Source organism: Sander lucioperca, chromosome 12 (genome assembly GCF_008315115.2).
Source record: "Sander lucioperca isolate FBNREF2018 chromosome 12, SLUC_FBN_1.2, whole genome shotgun sequence".
Lineage (NCBI taxonomy): Eukaryota > Metazoa > Chordata > Actinopteri > Perciformes > Percidae > Sander > Sander lucioperca.
Window position 1 is genome coordinate 33,825,535 of NC_050184.1, and position 24,340 is coordinate 33,849,874.

The following is a 24,340-nucleotide window of genomic DNA, read 5'->3' on the forward strand; positions in this document are numbered from 1 at the left end:
GGTCCTTGCCACCACGAGACAAATCAGCATTGCAAATTGAACATGTAGCTCGACTTGAATGGCTTTCTTTTGACTGAAAGTACTGCCAAACTACACTTTTTCTGCTCACGAGTTCCATTTTCACTTTCTCACAGCCTACTGCATTGAACGGTCCACCTATGTAAACACCTTCCCGTAATCAACGACGGCGTCATTACGTCAACCAGCTTAGCGCATAGTGCAAGTGTAGGGTTCGGTGGAAATTTTTTTTAAGGTTTGGCAGAAACCCCGTCAAAAAGCCCAATATTCGGCCGAATCCGAAGCCGAATCCTGAATTCGGTGCATCCCTAAACTCAACTGCCATGGCCCCTGAAAGGACCGTCATCTGGCGGCGCCTGTACCTGGCTCACAGTCACCTATTGTCGGCTAAACTCAACTACCAACTGCCTCTGATACGGCAGAGCTCTGTAGCTCTGACCAGCCGGCGGTTGCCTGATTTCGTAGTATATCGTCCAAATTGGTGTGCGTACATTTTCGTACTATATCCTACGAACGGGTTTATGAGAATGCATTGGAAATAAATAAAAAAATTAAACAGCCAAGACATCAGCAGGAAGAGAAAATAAAGTTGTCGTCACAATTGTATTAGAAGCTAGTAATGTCAGAATCCATTTCTTGCTATCGACTGTCCCACTAATCATTACCATCCGCATGTTGTGGACAGTCATGCTCAGTGAGACAATGGATGCTGTGGTTTTTGTTGACTATTGAGTTCAGCCACCGTCTGGAAACACACAAGGAAGTCTGCTCGCATGACAGCGTCAAGGAGAAAAGATCAGAGGACATCTCTTTTGAAATGACTGGGTGAGGATGAGGATATCCTACCAACCAAACACACACTTCCATGCGCCGCTCTTCACATGTCTGCTGTCAGACACACACACACACACCCTGGGGCTTTGGCAGAGAAGGAGGGAGGAGCTGCTTCCTGTTTTCCCTCCTAAATGTAAAGAACAGAGCACCATTATAACCGGTTTTTTTTACCAAAAAGTTAAGCCTTCTGCACTGGCATGGGCAACAATGACAATGTTCTGTTTTGTGGTGACTCATTCATTCTTCCACTGCTTTGGATACAGTTACAGCGTGGGGCATGAAATGTCAGCTGAGGAGGCCTCTCTCTCGGGCGCTCTGAAACAAAGATGGGTTTTGAGAGAGGGACCTTTTTGCCAAGTTTTTTGAGTATCTGTTCACTGTCTATGTTATCTTGTCCATAAATACAGATTTGACTAAATGTTTATTTTTTTATACTTTACACTAGTACTGTGCTGACACTGCTCCGATACAGACTCTGTATGAGTCCCCTCCTTAAATGTCGACAGACAGCAGTGAACAACAGCTCCTTCATAATCAAGTGGGTGTGCTGGATCCAGCTGTTTTACAGCTGCACATATAAAAAACACATGTCTCCTGATACATCATTACTGTAGCGGTGGCAAACTTGCCCTACCCAAACCATCTAAGGTCTCACACCCCCGAGAATAGTGACCCAGACTAATCAAAGCTAATGAAATATCCGCTACTTCAAAGGCTGCAGATATGTTGTGATCCTTGTCAGAGTCAGAATGGGAGTGAGAGCCAGAGTGAAGGGGGGGGGGGGGGGGGGAACAGCTTAATTATTACGCACCGCTCTTTTATGTGCTGATGATCGCTGACTGAAACTAAGCAGTCACTGTATAAGAACATGAACAGACAGGAACTTTGCAAAGATAACCCTCTTACCAATCGGGACGGAAAGTAAGCAAGCGCATGTACTAAATATATCAGCCTACAGAAGAAAACAAGTTAACAGTGTAACAAATCCCAGGAGAGTTATTATTTGATATGAAAATTCTCTAGTGTTCAAACAGGAAGCTGAACTTAGACTGTGGAGCTGTATCCAAATAAACTCTCAGATCTGGGAAAACTACGGGACAACTGAATACCCTGCCAATATAACCACAAGTTCTAATTCAGTATTTGTTATTTGACACAACAAGCCTTTTTTCTTTCTCCAACTTGAGCTGTTCTCTTCTGCTGCAGCAAAGATTATAGTGAAGGCCATCAAAACAAACAGATGTATCCGTTACAAGCCTGTCCTTGAGGGGAAAAAAAGATATAATTCAAATAGCCGCACACGCTCTCTTTCATTGACCTCAACCTCAACATCTCTTTCCTAAAGAGGAGCGTTGCAGGCGAGTTCTCCAAGGCGACGCATTTTGTTATTGGTACAACAGAGTGTAGCATCATGGGGCAAGGTGCAGTAATAAGGCTAAGCCCATACCAACCTTCAACAACACAGCCCTCGTGTTTTGTCTGCCTTTTCCACAAAAGGGAGTAAGCCGTCTGATTATAATGTGAGGCAAGTTTCTGCCAGTGTTGTAGTACTCAAGATCGGTCTCAAGAACACTTTTTAAAAGGTCTCTGTATCGGAATCGACCACATTTTTAGTCAGTCTTGTCTCAATCTTAGATAAAGAGGACTCTTTATTGTGGACTTTTTTTCAATGGTCAATTGCCTTTTGATTTGTTTTTCAAGGCATTTCTCATGATACACTATGTATATAAAATATAAAGAGGATAATGGATCTTTTAGATAAATTTGAGGAGTGCCTTTATCGGGGCATGCAGTGTGGGACTCGCACTGGTCGGGTATTGGTCTTGACTCGGTATCGCCCTGCCTTTGTCTCATCATGGTCTCGATACACTCAGGTCATGGTGATGACTTGGTCTCGGTTTAGGTGGTCTTGACTACAACACTGGTTTCTGCTGTACTCTTGGCTCAGTGCGTGACCACCTTGAGGGCCCCCAGCACTGCAACAACAAAGACCTCACCAAAATAGCTGCAGCTGCCAGCACCAGTCCCCCTGTGTAACTACCCAGGATTCTCCCAGTATGTGACACACAGACACACACACACACATACACACACACACACACCAAAAACGGAGGCTGTGTCACTGAGACGCACATCTGACAAACTACCCATGCAAAAGGCAGAATAACTGAGTGGGTGGCCTGGCCGTGGCCTGTCCGCTGCCCAGGCCAAAGTGACAGACAGGCTACATTACCCTGATGTATTACTTCTGCTGCAACATCTGTTCTCCTCTAGAGATAACGGAAGAATATGAAACCTAGATTGTGTTTTTTCAGCAAGCACCCACTAGCAACTGATGCAAAACCAGCTGAGGCTACACAGAAATGCAATCACCTGTCTGCGAGTCAGTGGATCAAGGACAGCCTGACCCTCAAGTGTACGCTAAACATCCCTGCAGACTAAACACAGAACACATCTCTCTGCTCACACGTCCCTTGAATCAACTGACAAACTCCAAGCTACATGTTTAATCTCAAACCAACGTGTCAAAGAGTAAATCAAACGTACAGTAGATTTTTATACAAATTTTTATACTCTTTATTAATCCCCAATGGAGAAATTACAAATTACAATTAGATTTCCATCTACTGTACTTTTGATTTACTCAGTGCTCTGTGACTTTATTTGACTACAAAAATACAATTAATATTCTTTTTTACGGCAACATTAGCGGTGGGAATCACAGAGTACCTCACGATATGATACATGGCTTACGATACTGATAATATCCCGATACAGCAATTCTGCGATAATCAATATATTGCTAGACAATCCCATAATGATACATTACGATAATGGTCTAACTATGACATAATGACTGTAAAAAAATAAAGGTTAAGTGCAGGTTTTCTCTCTTCATTCATTGCAAATCCAAACTTTTCTGCATTCTGCAGCACAAGTTTTTCAGTCTGTAAATTAAAATAACAGAAATATAGAGCAACTATGGGCTAGTTAACTTATGTTCGAGTTTTCCTCATTCATGTGTCGAGCGCCACAACGCGGAGCCATGAAGTAGAGACGCTAGGAGCAGGGGAATCTATTCAGAGCGCCTTATTTTATTTATTAAAATATCAATGTTTGGCGCCAGCGTATTGATTCTCGTGTCGCACGAAGAAGGACAAAGATGTATTGCCAATATTTTATCCCACCACGATGCAACATATGTTCACAATTTAAACATTTAGTCTAGCTCGGGTTCTGACCAAATACACAATGTTTAATGATTTCTGTAAAATGAAAAATGTACCATTAAAAAGCTTCAGTTCTTTTGGCCGGCAGGTTCGGTGAGACAACGAAGACGTGTTGAAGACTGAACTAAGGAAAGGGTGTTGCATCATATCGTTACCTGAAGAATAAGTGTATATTTAACAGCGTTTTTGATACATATTGTGTACAGCTGTAGAACCCTCTACCAGAACCACTTTTGTAGAGATATGAATTATTAAGCTTTTCATCCAAAATTAGCAATGGGAAGAATTTAACCCCAGCCCCACCCCCAAGTGGAAATGGTAACCTTTGTGTCTTTTGGTTTCTAAACAAAGTGGCCAATATCCTTGGTGCAACGGGAATGTCTGTAATGGAGCCTGTGGAGCAAGGAAAGGCTCTTACAGATGAGATAATCTTATTTTGTCTCCCAGAAATCTCTTTGGGGATCTGAGTGTGTAGGTCAAGACGAGAGGTTGGGAGGACATGGGACCCAACCTCTATCTCTATGGAGAAGATTGCAGACTATGATTAGGGGGGGATAAAGAACAACAATGGACAAAAGAGGTTTAAAATAGCTTTATCTCAACAACAGTTTAGGTTCCAGATGTTGATTACGCAGCTCCAATGCACGAGACTAAGACAGTAGGAAATGGGAATTCCTTAACCAACTGCGAATAGTTGCAAAACAGGATATAAGGCATAATGGGGGCAACTGTGGCACCTAAACCACTTTAAAGTAGTGGAGGGGGAAGGAAGGCAGAGGCTTGTGTGAATAGTCTGGACAGCCAACAGGACAGAGACACTCAGAAAAGTATTCAGCATTCAGCACAGGAAACTGAATTTCCTTCCTATTGCTGTCGGGCTCAGATCTATATATGGACAAAGCCGGCCTCCACCAGTCATAGCACCATGATCATACTGAGCACAATGCAAATGTCTCGCCACCTTTGAGATAAGATAATATATTGAAAGAAAGTACTGCATAATCTCAGCCTCCTATTTATTTGCCACATTAAAGCAATATTGACCTTTATGTGGTTACAAAAGCCAGGGACGTTTATGGAAACAGAAGCGATAAACCAAAGTAATGGGGAAAGTTTGTAGGGGCATGTTGCACCACAAATTTAAGCACGTTAACAGGAAATATTTTCCTATCTTATGCTGTCGACACAGCCCAAACACGATTTGTATTCTTCATATTGTTTTTGTACATTTGTATGTGACTCAGAGGGTTAGACGACCCACCAGGACGGAGACACACACACACACACACACACATACACACACACACACACACTTTAAAAACAACGTCAACTTTGATACAGGAGGTTGAAATAAAACTTTCACCTACTGAAATGATCTGCAAAGCTGTGTTTTCAAGAACAGATACACCGTCTTGCAAGTACACTTTAATCAATCAATCATTCTCGATATTAACTAAACATTTTCTTCATTAATGCGCTGCTAAAAAAATGACTCCACTTTCGGTTAAACCTTACTAGCCTAATCTGTCACAATCACATGCTCCACGCACATTAATGTCACACGTGTTAAAAGCTCCTCAGGCACCTTTAACTAACCAAATTCAGCGATGGGCCTCACAGCTGTGCTATTTCTGTGAGCGAGGCACATGCTATGTGTCCCGAGCTATGATGTCAGCTTGCAATGCTGCTACCAAAACTACAACAAAATTATTCTGCCATGATGTAATCAGCTCTGCCAACCTGTCGAGTGCCAGCGTCTGGCATCAAGGACAAACTAAGAAACAGCAGCTATTACTGTACCAGGACTTTGTCTTTAATAAGAAAATATTCTGATCTGCCACCAGGATATCAACATGTATCTGCCTTGGTAAAGGAATATACTGTACACTTACAAAGTTCTCAATGCTTCGGTTAACATGTAGGGACCCTCATTATGCTACCGTTGAAGTGTGGTGATATTTTGAGCCTTTTTAGTGGTACAAAATAGCGATTTGTTTTTACTTTCCCTATGCCCCAAATACTAGCGTTGTAAGCTAATCAGCGGTCCGCGCTAGCTTCTTTCAAGCTACAAACACATACGATTAGCATGAAAACATGTCCCAGAGAACGACTGAGTGGGACACATCAGTTATTAACCCCTAGGTTCATTTTGCGCCAGAATTGTCCTTTAAGACTCCCCAAAATTACTCATACACAGAAAATCCATGGTCTAGATAGATGCATCAAATGGAGGTAGAACTTTGTTGAATATGTTGTCAAGTGAGCCACGGCAGCTAAAACCAGCTATAGTTAAGTATCAGCATTGGTCTGTCAAAATAAAATAAGTTGATACTCCTAACTTATTCTTGTGTATACCACGTTGCACATTCCTCTATTAACCAGAGCCATTACATACATCGAGGGACAGCAGGGGGGTAGGGTATGTTCGTTGCGGGGAGGGGATGCTGTTGTAGTTTTTGTCTTTTTAATTCATGTACACTGTTAAATTCAATAAAAGGAACTGTGAAAGAAGGTATCCTTGGTGGCTAAGGCCAAGTAGCATGCATACATATTCAGTGAAATAGTCAATTGACAGTAACTCTTAGTTGTTTTGCTGTCATAATAAAAAGCTAGAGACATTAAACACATGAAAAATGGACCAAGAACAGAAGCGTAACAAGCAGCAGCAAACCACAGGCGTGATTAAAGAGTTAGACCCATCATGAAATTTGATGCAAAGTTTAATACGCAATTTAAATTCCCCCCCCCTCCCTGCTACTGTGCGATGTGATTTGGTGCGGTACCTGCATATAAATAGTTTAAGTCTTTAAAAAATAAGGGGGCTGGGAAACGTGCAGGAGTGAATGGAACGCAAAACAGAGGTGCTCTGCTGCAGCTTTTATCGTTCATGGTGCTTTCATGTATCTTACGGTGCTGTCACCTCTGCCGCTGGTTAAAAGAATGAAAGAGGAGAGAGGATGTTTATGTCTTAAAAAAGACAAAGCTGAAAGTGGGTGTTATGACCAGACTCTGGCAAGCTGGCGAGGAGGGAGGAGAGGGTGTAGCAGGATGTGGGGGCATTATCATTCAGGGACAGACAGACATTGTGTACAAACACGCACACACGCACGCACGCGCGTGCGCACACACACACACACACACACACACACAAGTTAGAGTCACAGATGTGGGAGCTTTAGAGGGCTGAGTGATCTACCACACATCAACAAAATTTGGCACAAGGAAAACGGTTTACTCGATTTTCTGGTCCCTTACTTGTGCTCTCGGAGACTGGAGGCCATGGTGTGCTTCCATCATCCTCTCCACTGGGCAGATCTTTGGAGACAGAAAATATATGGTCAATGCACAGATTCTAGGCCAGAAAGAAAATCATGCTTAATTCACTTATGTATAAGGTTGGGCATGGTCGGCATTTGATTCCGATTCTTCCTTTCGATTCCGGTTTTTATCGATTGGATAAAAACGGGTGGAGTTGAAACGGGTCACATGCTTATTTCACAGATAAGAGGAACATTTTATTTGGATTCAATGGTGATTTACAGTCCTACCAGGCTTTTTCAGCGTTAAATAAAGCCACACTTTAGAATGCTGCGCACTGCGCTCCATGGCTGCAACACAACAAGCGCCTGGAAGTACGTACGGTGGCCGCTACAGAAACCAAAACTTCCGCGGTTTAAATTTGGAACCGATGATATCGATTACGTATCTCTGAGCAAAATTCCCTCATTTTCAGTTTTGGGATGGGTTAACAATCTAAGGAATGCATAATGAAAAACATCCCCCATGAATTAAGGGCAGCTGTTGCTGTGGTTTGTTGTCTCCCAGCCTCTATTAAGCCCACCTCCTGAAGCTTCATCAGCAGCAAAGTCCTCGTCGTCGTCGAGTAAGCTCGGAGACGCCTGGACATCTTTCTCCCCCTCCAAGTCTTCTGGGAGAGGGACCTCTCCCCACACCTTGGAGGCCTGAGTCACCTGCAGCAAACACAGAGAGATGTATAGGGGTTGAAGTCTCTGTGGAGAAAGGTTACACCCAGTGCTATACATGGACCCTGGAAGGGTGGAGGGAAAACAAAAGCTGACACAGGAAACAGGGCATTGTGATGCGTTTACTTTGACCATTTATTATCTCTTAGAGGCCTTTCAAGAGGTCGCATGCAAACAAAGGTTCATGACACCATAATGAACAGTGCTCATTCAGGGCTTTGAGTTTCTTTCACAGCACAAATTTCCAAAGAAATCATGACTATTTGCTGTTGCTATGTAATTCTAATCTGAATGGTGGAAGTTGGCTACATGTATTCACAGCTGACTGCAATGACCCACATATAAATACACGCACAAGTACAAGCAGACAATCACGCACGCGCGCACACACACACACACACACACACACACACACACACACACACACACACACACACACACACACACACACACACACACACCTGTGAAAGCCAGGGAAAGCAGCTGAGGTTGAGATCAGAATGACTGAATGACATAAATCTGTCAAAGTATGCTTTTAAGTCCACCCCCCTTGGGTAAATAAAAAAACACACAACTGGTTCCCTGCTCAGGAATTAGGAAGGAGTCTATCACGGAAACATGAGGTTGCCTCCAGGAGCAGTAAACACTTCAAATAAATGCAGCACCTCAGAGGACAAGTCACTTCCAAATCTGTGATCATCATATCATTAAGCATGTTATATCAATGGAACTAGCAGGGGTGTAACTGAGGGATAAGAACGGAGTGCCTGGCCTCGAGCCACTGTTGGGTACAATTTCATTCAACAACTCTAGGCGTACATGGTGCTTGGGCAGCAAATCAAATCTCAGTACTTATCTTTGATCAGTCAGTTTCTGACTCAAATCAAAATTTTAAACCGTTTTAATTAGGCAATGTTCTTGCACAACTATTTTTAGACCAAGGGTCAGCAACCTTAGACACTGGTAGCTCAACCAATGGTCCACTAGTGTGTTCAAGAGAGCTTTGTGGACCAAGAGAGTGTTCAAGAGAGCTTTTTGGAAATGTTACAATCCGCATGCCAAATTACCTCTTATATAGCCATTGGCACGAGCACAGTCTGTTATTTATGGTAGTTCGATTGACTTTTTCCCTATCCACATTCAGCGAAGACCCGCCCTACACTGCCTCTGAGTGGCTAGTAATTGTTGCCTTCTTCACCGAAGGCGTCGCAAAGGTGGGCGGGCTCGGTAGATGATGGCAGGCTTAATGTTGATATGGCACACTGATTAACAAGAACATTTTTAAAATGCCACTTCATGTTAAAAGGTTGCCAACCCCTGTTTTAGACAATATTTGAGAAATTGGTCTACTTTTGTTAAACGAAGCGAAAGTCTACAGCCATACTAGCATCTCTTTGAGGCTGTACTTAGTCACAGCAGTGCTTTGAGCTAAATGCTAATGTTGAAATGCTAACATGCTACATTTGTGACAATTTTAACATGCTGATGTTTAGCAGGTGTTAATGTTTACCATGTTTAACATCTTAGTTTGGCATGTAAGCATGCTAACATTTGCTAATTAGCACTAAACACCAAGTACAGCTGAGGCTGATGGGAATGTCTTTACTTTGTTACAGGTAATGTATTGTAAGAATTTGAAAACAATGTATAGATCTGATAATAGCATTGGATGAAAAGTTAAGGGATCACCAAAGTTATTCATCCTGAGGGGAACATGAATGTATGTACCATCCAATAGTTATCGAGACATTACATCAATGGTATCACTAGGAAAAGTCATGGGATCACCAAAGTCTTTAGGGTTCATCCTCTGGGGACCATGAATATCTGTACACATTTTTTTTATCTGTCCAGTAGTTGTTGAGATACTTCACTCTGGACCAAAATGGGGACATAGATATACTGTAGAAGAAAAGTATTGTTATTTATGGTAATAGTACCAAAGTATTATTATTATCTGTATACATTTCTATCACAACATTATCCAAAGGCAATCCTTGACAAGTCACATGAATAAAAAGACAGAGTGGCCTCCTCTTGCAGTGCACCTGATAGACCCATACACACGCTCAATGAGGAGACTAAAAGCTTGGCCAGCCGCAATCATATCTGATCATCTTGATAACGTCCACTGTGCCAGCCCAAGTGGAGCACAGTGTGGGTTTATAATCTCTGCTCTCACCATCTCAGCATCCAGACTGCCCAGACTCTGGCTATAAGCTTGGATATGACGCTGGCAGGATGCCACCCCTGGCATTTCCAGTTGGCATGGCCCGCCAGTTCCTATTTCCACCCATCTCTGTCATGGTGGGTTTCCCATTTAAATGGCTCCAGCTAATAAATAACTAGATCTATCCCACCAAATCCTCTCTACCCTGACTGAACACCCTTACAACAACAATCCTGGGCCATTTTCAAAAGGAAACCGCTGACTAACCAAATTCTTTTCAGTGATGCCGACCAGCCAACCATTGGTGTGATCATCTCCTGCTTCCCACTCCCTTGGGATGGGGTATCATCTGGACACGCTGGATGCCATCTGGGCAAAAACCACCACAAACTTACAAAGCAGCCTTGGCTGGGTGAGTCTGAGTCCATATTTGCACCTGCTCTTAAAGCTAACATATTGAGCTACACTTGTTTGAGAATGTCAATCTGGCCTCATCTGCGGGACTACATACATTCACAGTAAATGTGCTTTCTCACTATGCTACTGCATTCTAGTTCAAAAAGCTGCTGCGACCTTTAAACTCAGTCCAGGAGTTGAGGCACGTCTATTGTGTTAAAGTTATCTCTCCCTCAAGATAAAAGGTCTTGACTGACTGTAATTCTTTGAACTCCACCCAACCCAGAGGACACCTCTTAGACAATCCCCACGCTCTAGTAACTTGTTGCAATTTCCAGAGGGACATATGGCAACCAGGTAGATGCTCGGTACGCACATGTACATGCACATACACACAAATATACTACACACGTGTGACACACAGACAGGCACACACATTCCAACCAAAATTAATTCCACTGTTTTCTTATGCATTACTCTGCTCACAATGCACAATGTTTGCCTTGCAGGTTGAAATAGTAGTAGCTCTAGAAGAAAAAAAACGACAGAATCCATGGATAATGAGTGACAGATGATGCTATACAAAAGCTTGAGGACGGGCCTTAAGTTTGGCCAGCTGTTGTTTAGTGTGACCAAAGGGAAAATGCATTTTGAGTTGGGAACAAGTGATAAGCAATGGGACAGAAGCAGAACATTCTGGGAAAAGGCTGGCACATTGTAAAATTAAAGCCAAGATCTTTTCTTCCATCAGCAGTTGTTAAATCTTGCAGCTGGAGACCTGCTGTTACCCACATCCAAACAAATGCTGGCTCCTCAACATGCACAGTTGTACTGCAAGCAAATTTATTTAATTTCACACTCACTGGCTATTAACAGTCAATCAGATTCCCATGGTTCTTTGTTTCCTGAAATGAATAAGAAACTGATAACGGTCATTCTGAGCTTCCCAACTCTCCACAGCTTTTATCTGTAAGACCACAAGAACAAATGTATCATAAATGATTCCAAAGAATGGCTGGGTCCATTTTCTATTTTTTTCTCTTATCTGACTTGGTGGAATAAAACTACATTCATTGTTTCATCATCTGATTTTTTAGTATCATAACATTGATAATGAGATAATGGTGTGGTAACTAATGTGGCATTCACTTTTCCATATTATCCACAGCTTCTGTACTTCAATATTTCCTAACTGCTCACAACAGTATGTTGAGTTACAGTATGTTGAGATAACATGCACGAAATTATGGGAGCCATTTGAGCATGATCTTTCAGATCAGTTTATAGATGCTTGCAGTATGAATGCATAGTAAGACAGACTATGGAGCTATACCGATATTTGTGTTATTGTGTGAATGCTGATTCAGCAGCATTCACGGTATTGTTATCCGATTCTTTATTCTTCAACTTTCTTTGGTCACCTCTAACTTCTGCATAGGTTTAGCTAGTTTATCTCTTTAAGCACATGATGGGACTTCTTCAACTTTTCCCCTGCTATTTATACTTTTTGAAATATTAAGCCTTTTTTAAAAAATTATTTTACATTAAAGTCAATGGAGCAATCTTCAAATACTCTATAAGGCTTCTTCCTGTTTGAAATGCTACTCCTCCCACATACTTTTACCTACAGACGGCATTCAAACTTTAAACCAGCGGTCTTCAACGTTTTTAGGCCAAGGACCCCTTAGCTGAAAGAGAGACAGAGTAGGGACCCCCAACTACATGTACTGTATAACATTAAGTTGCATTAATGGATGAAAATGAATGGCGGTGAATCCTTAAGCTATTATTCAACGTGTAAATAAATGTGTTTGTTTTTTTCACAAATAGGCCAATTTATCTTTGCTATTAAAATGTTAGATTCATTTTAATGTATCTTTTCAGACATACTGTATACATATTTTTTTTAAAGAAACGTTTATTTATTTTTAAACATAATTTGGCGGCCCCCCTGCACTAACTCTGTGGACCCCCTAGGGGTCACGGACCCCTTGTTGAATATCTCAGCTTTAAACTGTTCGTAAAACCTTTAGCTATTAGAAAATGATTTAGCTTCATGATATATTTTACAGTTTTTGTGTTATCACTGTTTAAGTTTAGTGTTTCATTCAGAATTTGTCTGTGCTTATAATGGAGTGTATATTGCATGACTAAGAGTGGGTGGTGTTTAGCTTTAGCAATTTAGCTTTTCAGCATTTACAAGCATTTTCTAGTTGTATATAAAATGGCTTTGGTAGTGTTTTGTACAGTACACCATTTAAAGACAAACAGCCAAAACCACTGGTTTGGCCCTTTAAACGTACAAATACAAAAATAAAAGTGTCCGCAAAACACACACTGGCATGTGGTAGCACATGCAAACACACACCCACACTCATTCACACAGTATAATAAACCCACGCTCCTGCATTCCCATTCTAGTCACATCTCTGTGACAGCCGAAGCCTGTCAGAGGCAGTGTGAGAAGAATTCCTCGTGGGACTCGATTCGCCCACTCGGCTAATAAACCCACTGATGCAGCTGCAGGACAATCTGTGAGAAACATCTTAAAAGGCATAACCAATGTGTTACAGAAAACAAGAAGCAGCTCATACTAGACAAGAGTCCCACAGACAGGAGTGATGATCGCTCATAAAAAATATGTAATGCTGTTATCTGATAGCAGCAACAGAGGTTTTAGCCTGGCTCTGCCCTCCTACGTACTTTCGCTCAATTTTCAATTTCCTTCAGTACTCCATCTGGGTTTGCGGTATAGTCTTGGGTTTTCTCCGGCCAAATATTTGGCGGTCCAATCAGCGAACAGAGGGAGTGGCTGAGAACGATGACGTTGAGGATGTGCACTAGAAAGTTGCGAGCGAAGCCATTCAGTCCGTTGTGGCAACGCTGCCGAATATCCAGAAGTTAAAGCCCGAGCAAGAACAATCTTTGCTGAGTTGTGTTGGTGGCCATGATGTTGTGGCCCTCCTCCCCACGGGGTTCGGGAAAAGTTTGATTTTCCAGCTCGCTCCGTTAGTGGTGAAGGAGTTGGCTAAGGCTTACGCTAGCGATGCTAATGCTAAATATAAGCCGATGTTGTTGTCGGTCTCTCCTCTTGTTGCACGTGCGCATGACATACGTCACGACCAAACATTAGTGATTGGTTATGGCAGATCCAATAGTTTTAAACTTCAACAGAGTCCCTGCCTTCAAGGAAGTTAACACTTGTCAACGGAGAGTGGTCTGACTCTCTGTACAAATGAAATGTACGAGAGTCTGGTAGGACCAGGCTACAGAGGTTTAGCATTTAAAGCATCTCCTGAGCTCACACAATGTATCTACTTTTGTTCCCAGCAGAGCGTGTGATAGGCAAACATAGAAAGGTAAAGGCTGAAAAAGGCAGCACGGGGTATTGCTCATTCCTATCAATTGATTTTAAACGCCAAGTTGTGACCTTTCAAGCAAGCAATGTGCTGGCACTCCTTTGCAAGATGAATTCCCAACCTCCTTGACCCTCCATCCCTCCTTAACCACCCTCCGCTCTCTTTTATTCTCTCCCCCTTGAAAGATTAACAATATCTGCTTAGACTTAAGGTTGCAGTTTGTACTAAACAGGAATGGAATGTAAACTGCAGAGAGCATTAAGTGGACGAAAGCCTGACACATACTCTCTTCTCTTTAGGTAGAGTATGCTGAAAAGGGAGGGGCCCGGCAAGCACTACCAAGCACCAACTAGGCCTGAGCGGCAGCAGCAAAGCACTCCCTTTACTTGACCCGCTGCTATCAGTGGAGTTGGTGCAGCAGTATTATTAGCAGGGGTGCATTAAATCAGATCCATTAGAACATCTTGATAGTGTAAAAATAAAATATGTGTGCACACGTTGTTGTTTTTTTATGTGCTTGGCCTTGTGTTGTAAAAGAGTGATGAAAGAGACAGAGAAATAGAAAAAGCCCTGGAGAAATGTTTCTTTTCTACAAACTTGCAGGAACAGGAGACACAGACGTCTTAAGGTTTGAAACAACAGGAAAGCTTTGTCCTTGTTTGTGTATGTTTGTGTGAGAGAGACAGAGTTTCCTATTTGTTTAACGCTTGCTTGGAGTGGTGGGTGAATTGACAAACTGCCACTTCTGACACTAAACCTCTGCCTGGGCCCCCGCTGCATAAAGGGCCCGATGAGTGAGGCCCTTCTGCTCTCTGCAGCTCTTTGACATTTCTACAGGGTTTAATCCAAAGTGATTGGATGGGGAGGAAGTGGAAGGAGGCTCTTCATTCAACAGACAAACACTCTTTGACAACGTGCAGGGATTGTCCTCCTAAAGTGTTCCATGACTGATACTGTGGGTGCAACAAACAGGTCGCATTTTCTCAGAAAAAGAGGCTTGTAGAGAGGAGTGAAGGGGGCCATGGAGTAAAAGGTGAAAGATAAGTCCGCATTTTTGAACACATGCTTGGAGTGCCTGCCTAGCCATCTTCCCCCAGGTCATTCATTCTCTCCCCCACACAACGGTCATGCCATGCATTTTACAATAAGCTTGGGCTCCCACTGGAAATAAGCAGTAGGACCTTCACTTTCTTGACACGCATGTGCCTTTTCAGATATATTGTCGTATTGCAAGGTGATGTAGAAGAGTGCGATGCACTGAGGACTATGCCATTAAAAATATAACTGGTAACTGCGAAAGCACAAAGGGGCAGTATCTTCTTTTCTTTTTGGTGCATATTTTAAAGTGCCAACTAAATTACTTCAAGGAGTTCAAAGAGTACTTCATTGATGTAGCATTGCACTCCTATAAAAATGTCAAAATCGATGCAGCAGAGCAGAGATATTGTCTTTTTTATTCCATTTATTCTTCTTGCTTTTCAGTGCCTGGAGCCTACATTACCCATAATGCAACTAGACCGCTAACAGTTTGGTCGGAGATTCAGGTGTGTTATGCTAATAGCTAATTCAGCTTTGTGCAGTGAACCTCAAACAGAGATGAGGAGCGGGTTACAGAGGTCTGGTACGCCCACTTATTGCGAACTCCACATTTGTCATTTTCAACGTTCTGATTGACTCAAGTGACATCACTTGAGACAAATAATTTGATTTTGTGCAGCCACAAAAAGCTTTATACAACTGTTTTCACATGTGCAGTAGTATTCTAACCTGATGCGCCAGAGGGTTCCTTAAACAGAACCATCTGAGAAGCCATCCTTGGAAACTGTTTGGGAGGTTGGGAGGTTGTCTGGCAGGTGATTGGATGAACCATCTGTCTATCACGTTTGCCATTGTTGTTTTGAACGAACGAGCACGGCCGTCACACACACCTAAACCACGCCTGTAGCTGCCGGTAGCTCCTCACCGGACGCGGATTGGTTTGGGTCACAAACGCATTGCTTGAAGCCTGGCATGATGGATTTTCGTGTGATCTCGTGATATAGCGAGAATCCAGCTGCTGCCCAAGTCTAAGTAGCACTACCTAAATCCTGTAAACAAACTTTGATGTGTAAAAAAAAAAGTGGAGTTCCACTTTAATTGGTAAAGAAACCATGGAGATGTAAAATCACATCTGTCACTGTATTAGCATCCTAAGCATGGGAAATCATGCCCACCATGCCTTGATGTGTTTGAAACAAATTCACCAAAAAGACATAAGAAAGTCTGTTGTGTTTTTGTGGTTTTTTTGTGTCTGCCCCCTCTCTGGCACAACCAGATTAAAAAATTCTCTGTGGTAAAGCAAGCAGTGCCTCCAGCAAGTCAGCATCTGCCACACAACCTCACACACTCCTCTCCCTTTAAACCAGCACTCGCTGTTTAGGGAGGCATGTCAAAATAAGCATCCAGCCTGTGCGGACTTGTGTATGTGGTGCAGCTACACGGGGCGAGAAAGGATGTCTTCAGAGCGACAATTACATTTTAAAAAAGGAAAAGAAATGCAATTTGTCGGTGAGCTTTTTCTTTCTCGCTCTGCGGCTGGGATCAAAGGAACGGGAGGGCGAACTAATGAATGCCTAACATGTACACACGTGTACAGCTGTACACGCTTGAAAAACCAATGTGAATTCTTCCATGCTTAATTATAACAAGACTGCTTTTACTTTTGCCAGCTTTGTGTATCAGCTCCAAAATAGCACAATTTGCTAACAGGGGGTGAGTCACCAAAATGTATTTCAGGCCAAAGGTCACAGCCTGGCGACACAACGACCAGACAGCGAGCAGGGATCGTAAGCGTGGTGTGAAACCAGACACCCCGGCCTAACACTAACTGAAATGCTATCTCTGGTGGGCTTTTATCAGCCTCAATGATAGCAGAATCACAAGACTTTGTATTTGTGTAAAGAGCAGTAGAGCAAAGCCTCACGAGTTCCTTCATTTATGTTTCTTTTGAAATTTTAGAGGTCTTAAAGAAAGACACTAAAATTGCCAAAAGTATTTTATTTCCAGCTGAGCTTGGTTATTGCCTCCCTTCAGGCTACTTTACAGGTAGCTGAAAGTGTTTTTAAAAGCTATACTGTATTACATTTTCACTGTGGGTGGGATAATAGAGCGTGACCACATTCCAACCGAACACCCCTATAGGCGTGAAGGTCCAGTTGACACCCTCAGAAGCCCCATTTTTTCAATTATCGCCCCTGCAGGGGCCCCAGCAGGACCCTGCATCAACAGACCACCTAGGATCGCGGCCACAGCTCGTCCAGTGGTGGAGCCTGAAGGCCCCCACCATCCATCAACAAAAGCCCTAAAACCACCCCCTTATTTACACATGCAGGTATTGAGAAACACACACACACACACACACACACACACACACACACACACAGATATCAGCCGACTCTTTCAGCCAGGAATGAAGCTATTCTGTTTTAATAGGTCTCTGTGGTTTGTGGGAAAGGCCCATTTATTGGATTTGAGGTTTAGCTCTTAAAACTACTGGTGCTCTTCTATTGTGAGAAAAAATATCCCAATGAATGTTTACTTTCAATTGGCAAACCAAGGCAGAGCTAAAAATGTTTAACTTATAGCAAAGACAAGAGTGATTAAAATTAAAATGAAAACTGGAAATATACAACCACATCCTGTCTCACCTGATCTGCATGTCACATCGAACATAAACACTGTGAGAGTAATTCGTAGGTCTATTAATAGCGTGTGTGTTTCCAGTCACATTTCTGATAGAGTGACCTGCCGGGAGGAAGGGGAACGAGGGGCCAGCTCCAGTTCCCCCAGACGACAGCTGACAGCCGAGGTGCTGAGAGTGAGACTGGTGGCAGCTCAGAGGGGAAGAGCAGCTCGGGCCTGGCCAGCCCTGGCCTGTGTATTTATAACAGAAACTCGGAGGTGTCAGGGATCTGCGGTGGCCAAACGTTAAGCTGACACTGCAATACAGGAACACTTAAGGACAAAGATCGACTCGAGCTTTAGCTGCAGTAAATTAATGCATACGAACGGTGGATTTCCTTATAGAAGAGGAGCTCTTTACCTTTTGTTGTGCATACAGTAGTTACAGTACAGAGCTCCCAGCACTGAAGAAAAACCTACATACAGTATACTTCATAACTTTGTGCTCAATTGTAACAATATGGTACCAAATAAACTAAATATGTGCAAAATGTATTTTTACATGCAAATGACATTACTTCAAATGAAAGCATATCACCCAATTAGAGCTGCAAAGATTAATCTAACCATTTTGATAATCAATATATCAGTTTGAGTAATTTTTTATGGAGAAAAAAAAAAGGTAAAGATTCTCTGATTCCAACTTCTTAAACGTGAATGGTTTCTTTTCTCCTATATGACAGTAAACTGAATATCTTTGAGTTGTGGACAAAACAAGACATTTGAGAATGTTTTTTTTTTTGGGCTTTGGCATTTTTCACCATTTTCTGACATTTTATAGACCAAACAACTAATTGGTTAATCGAGAAAACAATCAACAGATTATTTGACAATAAAAAATGGTTGCAGCCCTACACAATTATCATACAGTTTTTACAAAATGTTTTAAGTGAAGATTATGACCTGCTATAGGTGCTAGATGAAATGTCAGGGGAGCCTCTAATAGGACATTCGTCCTCTAGACACACCTTTAAATATCTCTTCCAAATTTAAAAGTAATCCATCCAACAATTGTAGGGAAATATGACTTTAAACTAAAAATGTCAACCTTATGGTGGTGCTAGATGAACTGTCAGGGGATCACTAAAGTCATTAGGCTCCATCCTCTGGGGACCATGAATGTCTGTACAAACTAGGGCTGCATTATGCATACTTTGACTGACATTGCGATTGCGATATGATTCACAATATTGGAGGGAATGATCGTTTTTGCATCATTATTCTCATTTTCATTGAAAATTAATATGAAACATGAAAGAAATTAAAATGATTATAGTGTGATTTTTGCGAGGATCTGTACCTTATCTTTAGTCTGTTGGATACGATTTGTAGGCCGGGACATCTCTGCAGCACCACAATACTCTATTCAGAATGGGTTGACACAATATTGTGCCCCCCTGCGATTTGGATATTGCACTAGTCCATATTGCAATTTCGATACAATTGCAATTAATTGTGCAGCCCTAGTACAAACTTTCAAGGCAATCTACGCAACAGTTATTTAAAGATTTTAGTCTGGACCCAAGTGGTGAACCAACAATGTGAAATGCAATTTTTTTTTAACATAACCGCAGATTTCACTGAGTTGATTTAAAGCTTTTTGAAAAGGAAGTAGCAGCAGCTGGGGGATTAAGCTCTGGTTTCCCTACACTGATGGCAGCGGCAGTGTTAGATTTACTCTCCTCTCTTTCTCTCTCGCTCATTCTCACCTCAGGACCAACTAATCTGACACCACCTGCTGACTTGGCCACACTCACATTGTCCCACATAATCACAGGCCAGAGCTAGCTCAGTCTGTCAACTCACTTCTCCCCCTGTGTATCATACTTGATTAGTTCATGGTTACACTGTGTGGGAAAAGTAGGCTAAGTAGAAAAAAATCTTTCTAAGTACGCAGCTTATGCAACCATCTCTGGAACAAATTGGATCCTTAGAGTAGTAGCAAAGCTTTCCACTGAGGTGCAAAAACAAATCATTTGAATTTTTACATAAATAGATCGCTTATTATGGTAACTTTGTGAGAACAGAATAGCATCCAGGCCCTTTGGCCAGGGAGAGAATACCCTCCAGGCGTCCTATCCGGAGGGAATCATTTCATGTTGGTAAAACCACTTCCCACCAGTTCCCAAGGTCATGCTATTTGGGATGGTGATCTCATAATTAACTGGGATTTGGCAGGGTACCATGGTGAAGCCTTTGGTACCTTTCCAACATGTTGAGCATCTCAAACCATGACTTTTGAACAGTCTTTGTTTGGGAACCCAAGATGCACTTTGAGCTTATAAGATCACAACAAAACCTGCTGTTAACTGAACAAATCTCTTTGTTGGGAGCCATCTGCACATCAAAGTCTTTTTTCCCCACAACTTTTTCAATAATACTCTCTGTTAGCTCTGGCGGGATTAAAAACAAAATTAAGTCCACACAGAAGTGATGGGCTGAACAAAAATATTCTTTCTCAGCTGTTTATGCCATTAATATAAACATAATAGCTATGCCCCTCGCCAGATGTTCTGCGCTGCAGAGCAAACAAGACACTGCAGCCTGATGTTGACAAAAATCATCAAAGGGAGGAAGCAGAGAAGGTATTCAGAGGTTATCCTTGTCTTTCAAAAAGCCCTCATCCTCAACATTGGAAATTACCTGACAGCTGTTTTTTGCTCACCCGTGCACCATGGGAAAGCCAAAAGTGGGCGCAGACAAGAGAACAGAGTAGAGTAGGAGAGATCAGATCTGGCCTGGCCTCACATGCAGAACCGCACAAAATATCCATGGGCAAGGAGAAAACGTCAGCTTTCATCACTGCCCACACAGATAAGCATTAAAAGGATTCTTTTATCTCTAGCATCCAACAAAAATGCCCATGTGAGTATCATGGGCTGGGTACCCACAGTCAAAAAATAAAAAGAAATATAAAACATATTGACACTAGGCAGAACCATTCACAATAGGTAATAGGTACTTTGCAGTGGAGGGTCATCCGTTACTACAGTAAGAAAAAAGATGATGGACTCATTTTTTGTCTTCAGGCATAAACAACAGCATCCACAGCTGCTGTAGGTTAATGTTTTGTTCTAATAAGGCTTTGCTTTCTGATTATGCATGAAGTCACTAATACAGGTAGTGAACCTGACCTGTCAGATTAAAATGTCTTTCTGTTTCATGTCCATATTAACTGACTCCTACAGTACAGCATGTAGAGATGGATAGAAACCTCACATCCTTTGAAAGGGACAACGCAAAGGGAAAGTATGAACACTATATTAACTGCAAAGACCTACAGTACTATGGGGTGACATCTTAAGTATAGGTGGACCATCTGTGCCTAAACCGAGGTTACCCCCGGAACACTGGCTCTTCTTTCTCTTGCAGATGCAGATAAAACCATTTTCTTCATAACAGACATAGCTGAAACCTCATCTAATGTTATGTGTATATTACAGTTATGTGTCATTACAAATAACTCTATTATGAATGCCCTTAGCTGTTGCCACATTACTTACAGTATGTTTTGGCAGAAGAATGCCAATTCCACATGCAGCAAACACAAAGCCATTTGTGTATTTGCCCTATCTGTCATCCACCCTTGTTATTTTGTTTTTTTGTTCTAAACAAGGCTGGGAAGAACCGGGGAAGGCTGAAAATTCAGATCCAAAGGCGTGTTTGCCTCATTAATTCAACAGCTGCTGGTGGCTTACATCATCCTGAAACAAAATGCAGCTCTCATTTTGAGCATGGAATGTTGTACTGTATGCATGCTTTACTGGGTCCAACAATGATTTAATGCAGTAAAATGTCAGTAAGAATGAAGAAAATGTAGTTAAGCATTTGACTTGTAGAAATCTATGTCAAGGACTACCACCGACTGATGCATTTGGACAGGAGATCTGTGTGAGGAGAACAGAGGTGGAATTCCAGGGGGAGATAAAAATACCTCAAGAGCTGCTAGCTGCAGGTGTTATTACACCCTCCATCAGAGGCTGTGCAGCCAGAGTGGGTGCAGCACAGAACAGAGGGTGAGTCTCCAGCCTAGAGTGCGGATCGGGCCGCATTTTTCTGTCCGAGCCCAGCCCGCGTCCGTCAGAGCAGTAACCGAACCCGGCCCGAGCCCGACAGGCATTAAGATATTTATGTCCGAGCCCGACCCGAGCCCGACACAGTTAAAATCTCATTTTTTTCCTCATACTAATGACACATACGTTTGTTTGTGTGGAAAGCCCGCTTTTATTAAGCAACTGTAGGAAGGCATTCGGAAATGTCAACAGATGAGCGCATCAGCGCACACGGGGGAACAAGCGCACGTTAACACAGGTGCGCACATTTTAAATTTTAAATGTTCAATGCCTTATCGCGCTGATGTGACTGAGACTGCGACCCGAACCCGAACATCATTTCTAAATATCTGTCCGAACCCGGCCAGGCGGGCTCGGTTGGGTATCCATCCTCTACTCCAGACCTCTGTAGGGCTTGGTATCGCCAATGATTTCCCGAATTGATTCAATTCTGATTCACAAGATCCCGATATGATTTGATTTCCGACTCAATGTTGATTTGGGATATTTCAGCTGCAAAACCAATTTTGCTTGGATATGAAAGAGATCCTACAATTGCACAATGTTCCCTCTAACCTGGTGCATTATTAAAAAGTATCAATGTTTACATTAAGAATTGATGCCAAAACAGTTACATTAATGTACTCTTTATTTAACATGAACACACTACAGCAGTCAACACAATAAAGTGCAACTCTACAGACTCTACAGTCAGTATTGAGTGACATTTCATTCAGATATCTTGAGGAGAGAGGTTAAGGGACCCCTTTTAAAATGGCCATGCCACTTTTTCCCTCGCCAAAATGTAGGCTGACTTTGGAGCGTTTCCTAACCCCCTTCCCGAGAAGCATAGTTGGTACCAATGGATTCCTTAGGTCTTCAAGTTTCATGTGATAGGACAGAGATCGATTCTGGATTTTATGAATCGATATCGGATCAATCAAAGTAAAATCGATCTGAATCTGAAAATAATTTTTTTTTTTACCCAGCTTAGACCTCTGTGCCGTTTCAGAAAAGTCAAGTTTACAAATGCCTTTGCATTTATATTGCATCAAAATTTGTACTTAACAAGCACAACTGCAGTAACGTGTTATATACCTGCCACAAACAGTGTTTAAAAGACTTGTAGGGATTTCTAGTCACTGCACATTCCCCAGAGCTTTTAGCTATTACAGTAACAGTCAAAGATGCTTTTGTGCAAGGCTCTCCCCGATCTTATACGCCACACATGCTTTTTCCAGAGGTTCAGCACAGTAGGCCGTCTGCTGCTGTGGTTGGCAACCCCCCCTCAACTCCCCATTTGAGGTTAGGCCTGGGCAAGAACCAATAAACACTGAAAAAAGCCATGTTTCAGAAAACGCTCTGAGTGGTGGTAGGAACAGCCAACTGTTGCTCAGCGTGCTGGCACACCCACATCTGCACAGCACACAACTCGAGATCTCCTCGAGTTGGTAAGCTCCTGACAGTGAGAATGCGTACCTCAGAGATTACTAGAATGTGATTCAGTTAGAAGATATTGCACACAGAACACAGTTTTCTGTTTATACTTCATTTAACTTTGCGTCATCGTCTTCCAGAATAGTGATTTAGCAATTTTGTTTTGACAGCGTCCAATTTGTAATGACCAAAAATAGACATGAATGTTTTGAAGCAAATCCACCCACACTCTGGCTAGCAGAGATGTGACCTTAAGCTTTGGCCTAACAAGGGACTTTCCTGCAGGTTGTCTTCTATGTTTGGTGAAGGAACTCATTTATTTCCCCCAACCCAAGGATCAAGGCAAATCTTAACCACCCTCCAAAAGGCCAGCGAGCCTTACTTCTTTAACAATACCCTACAGCAGATAAATGTGAACATTCCTGAAGCCAATTATTGGGTTCAGCATGTGAGAGGGGACCAGGTGCCCACTTTGTCGGCATAAAATGCCTTCATTGTGATTGTCTCTTACTCTCTCCATTCACAGTTTTAAACCATTGGTTCAGACTCCCTCTGTCACCCCCTGACAAAGGATCAAGGGGCAGGACACTTGCAAAGAACCGGATTATGTTCTGAAGGCTGGTTCAAGAAGAAGGATCTGGGGATTCCCAGTGATGTGGAGGTTGGATTTCTCCAGTTGTAAAGTGCTTTTGTTGGATGGTCGGAAAACCCAAACCCTATAAATCGGATAAGTTTACCTTCATCACTTAGGATAACCACTGGCCATTCCATTAGGCTCATGTTTTATTTTCATTGTTTCCGTATTTAACATCTATATCTTTGTAAGCCTATATGTTTTCTAAATTTCCTTGTTAATGGGAATCATTTATAAGAAAAGTCACTTGGTTCAAACTTTTAAAGACGTTTTGGCAGCTGTTGTTTTAACAGTTGAACACTTGAACAAGAAGTTCCTTATACTGTTGCAGCGCCTCCAACTTTAGGAACAAGTACGGAAATCTAAGCCAGCCACAACCTAAGTAAGTCTCAGAGCAGACTTTGGATAAGCAAACTGAGAGTGCAGGATGAAGATATGGTTATGAACGAGGGCCAGGGGAAAAGCTGTTGGATGGGAGATAAACAGAAGTCCTGTCATTACTTTTGT

At 42.2% G+C, this 24,340-nt stretch overlaps 1 protein-coding gene across 15 annotated transcripts in view; it reads right to left on the bottom strand.

Moving 5' to 3' along the window:
* Positions 1-24,340, bottom strand: part of hspg2 (heparan sulfate proteoglycan 2) — a 121,087-nt gene that overhangs the window by 79,396 nt on the left and 17,351 nt on the right. For all 15 annotated transcript variants that reach the window (XM_036008544.1, XM_031290583.2, XM_036008547.1 and 12 more), the window contains exons 2-3: positions 7,924-8,053; positions 7,338-7,397 (exon numbers count right to left, since the gene is read on the bottom strand). In XM_036008544.1, coding sequence (XP_035864437.1) covers positions 7,338-7,397; positions 7,924-8,053 — 190 coding nt within the window. The remainder of the gene's footprint in view (positions 1-7,337; positions 7,398-7,923; positions 8,054-24,340) is intronic.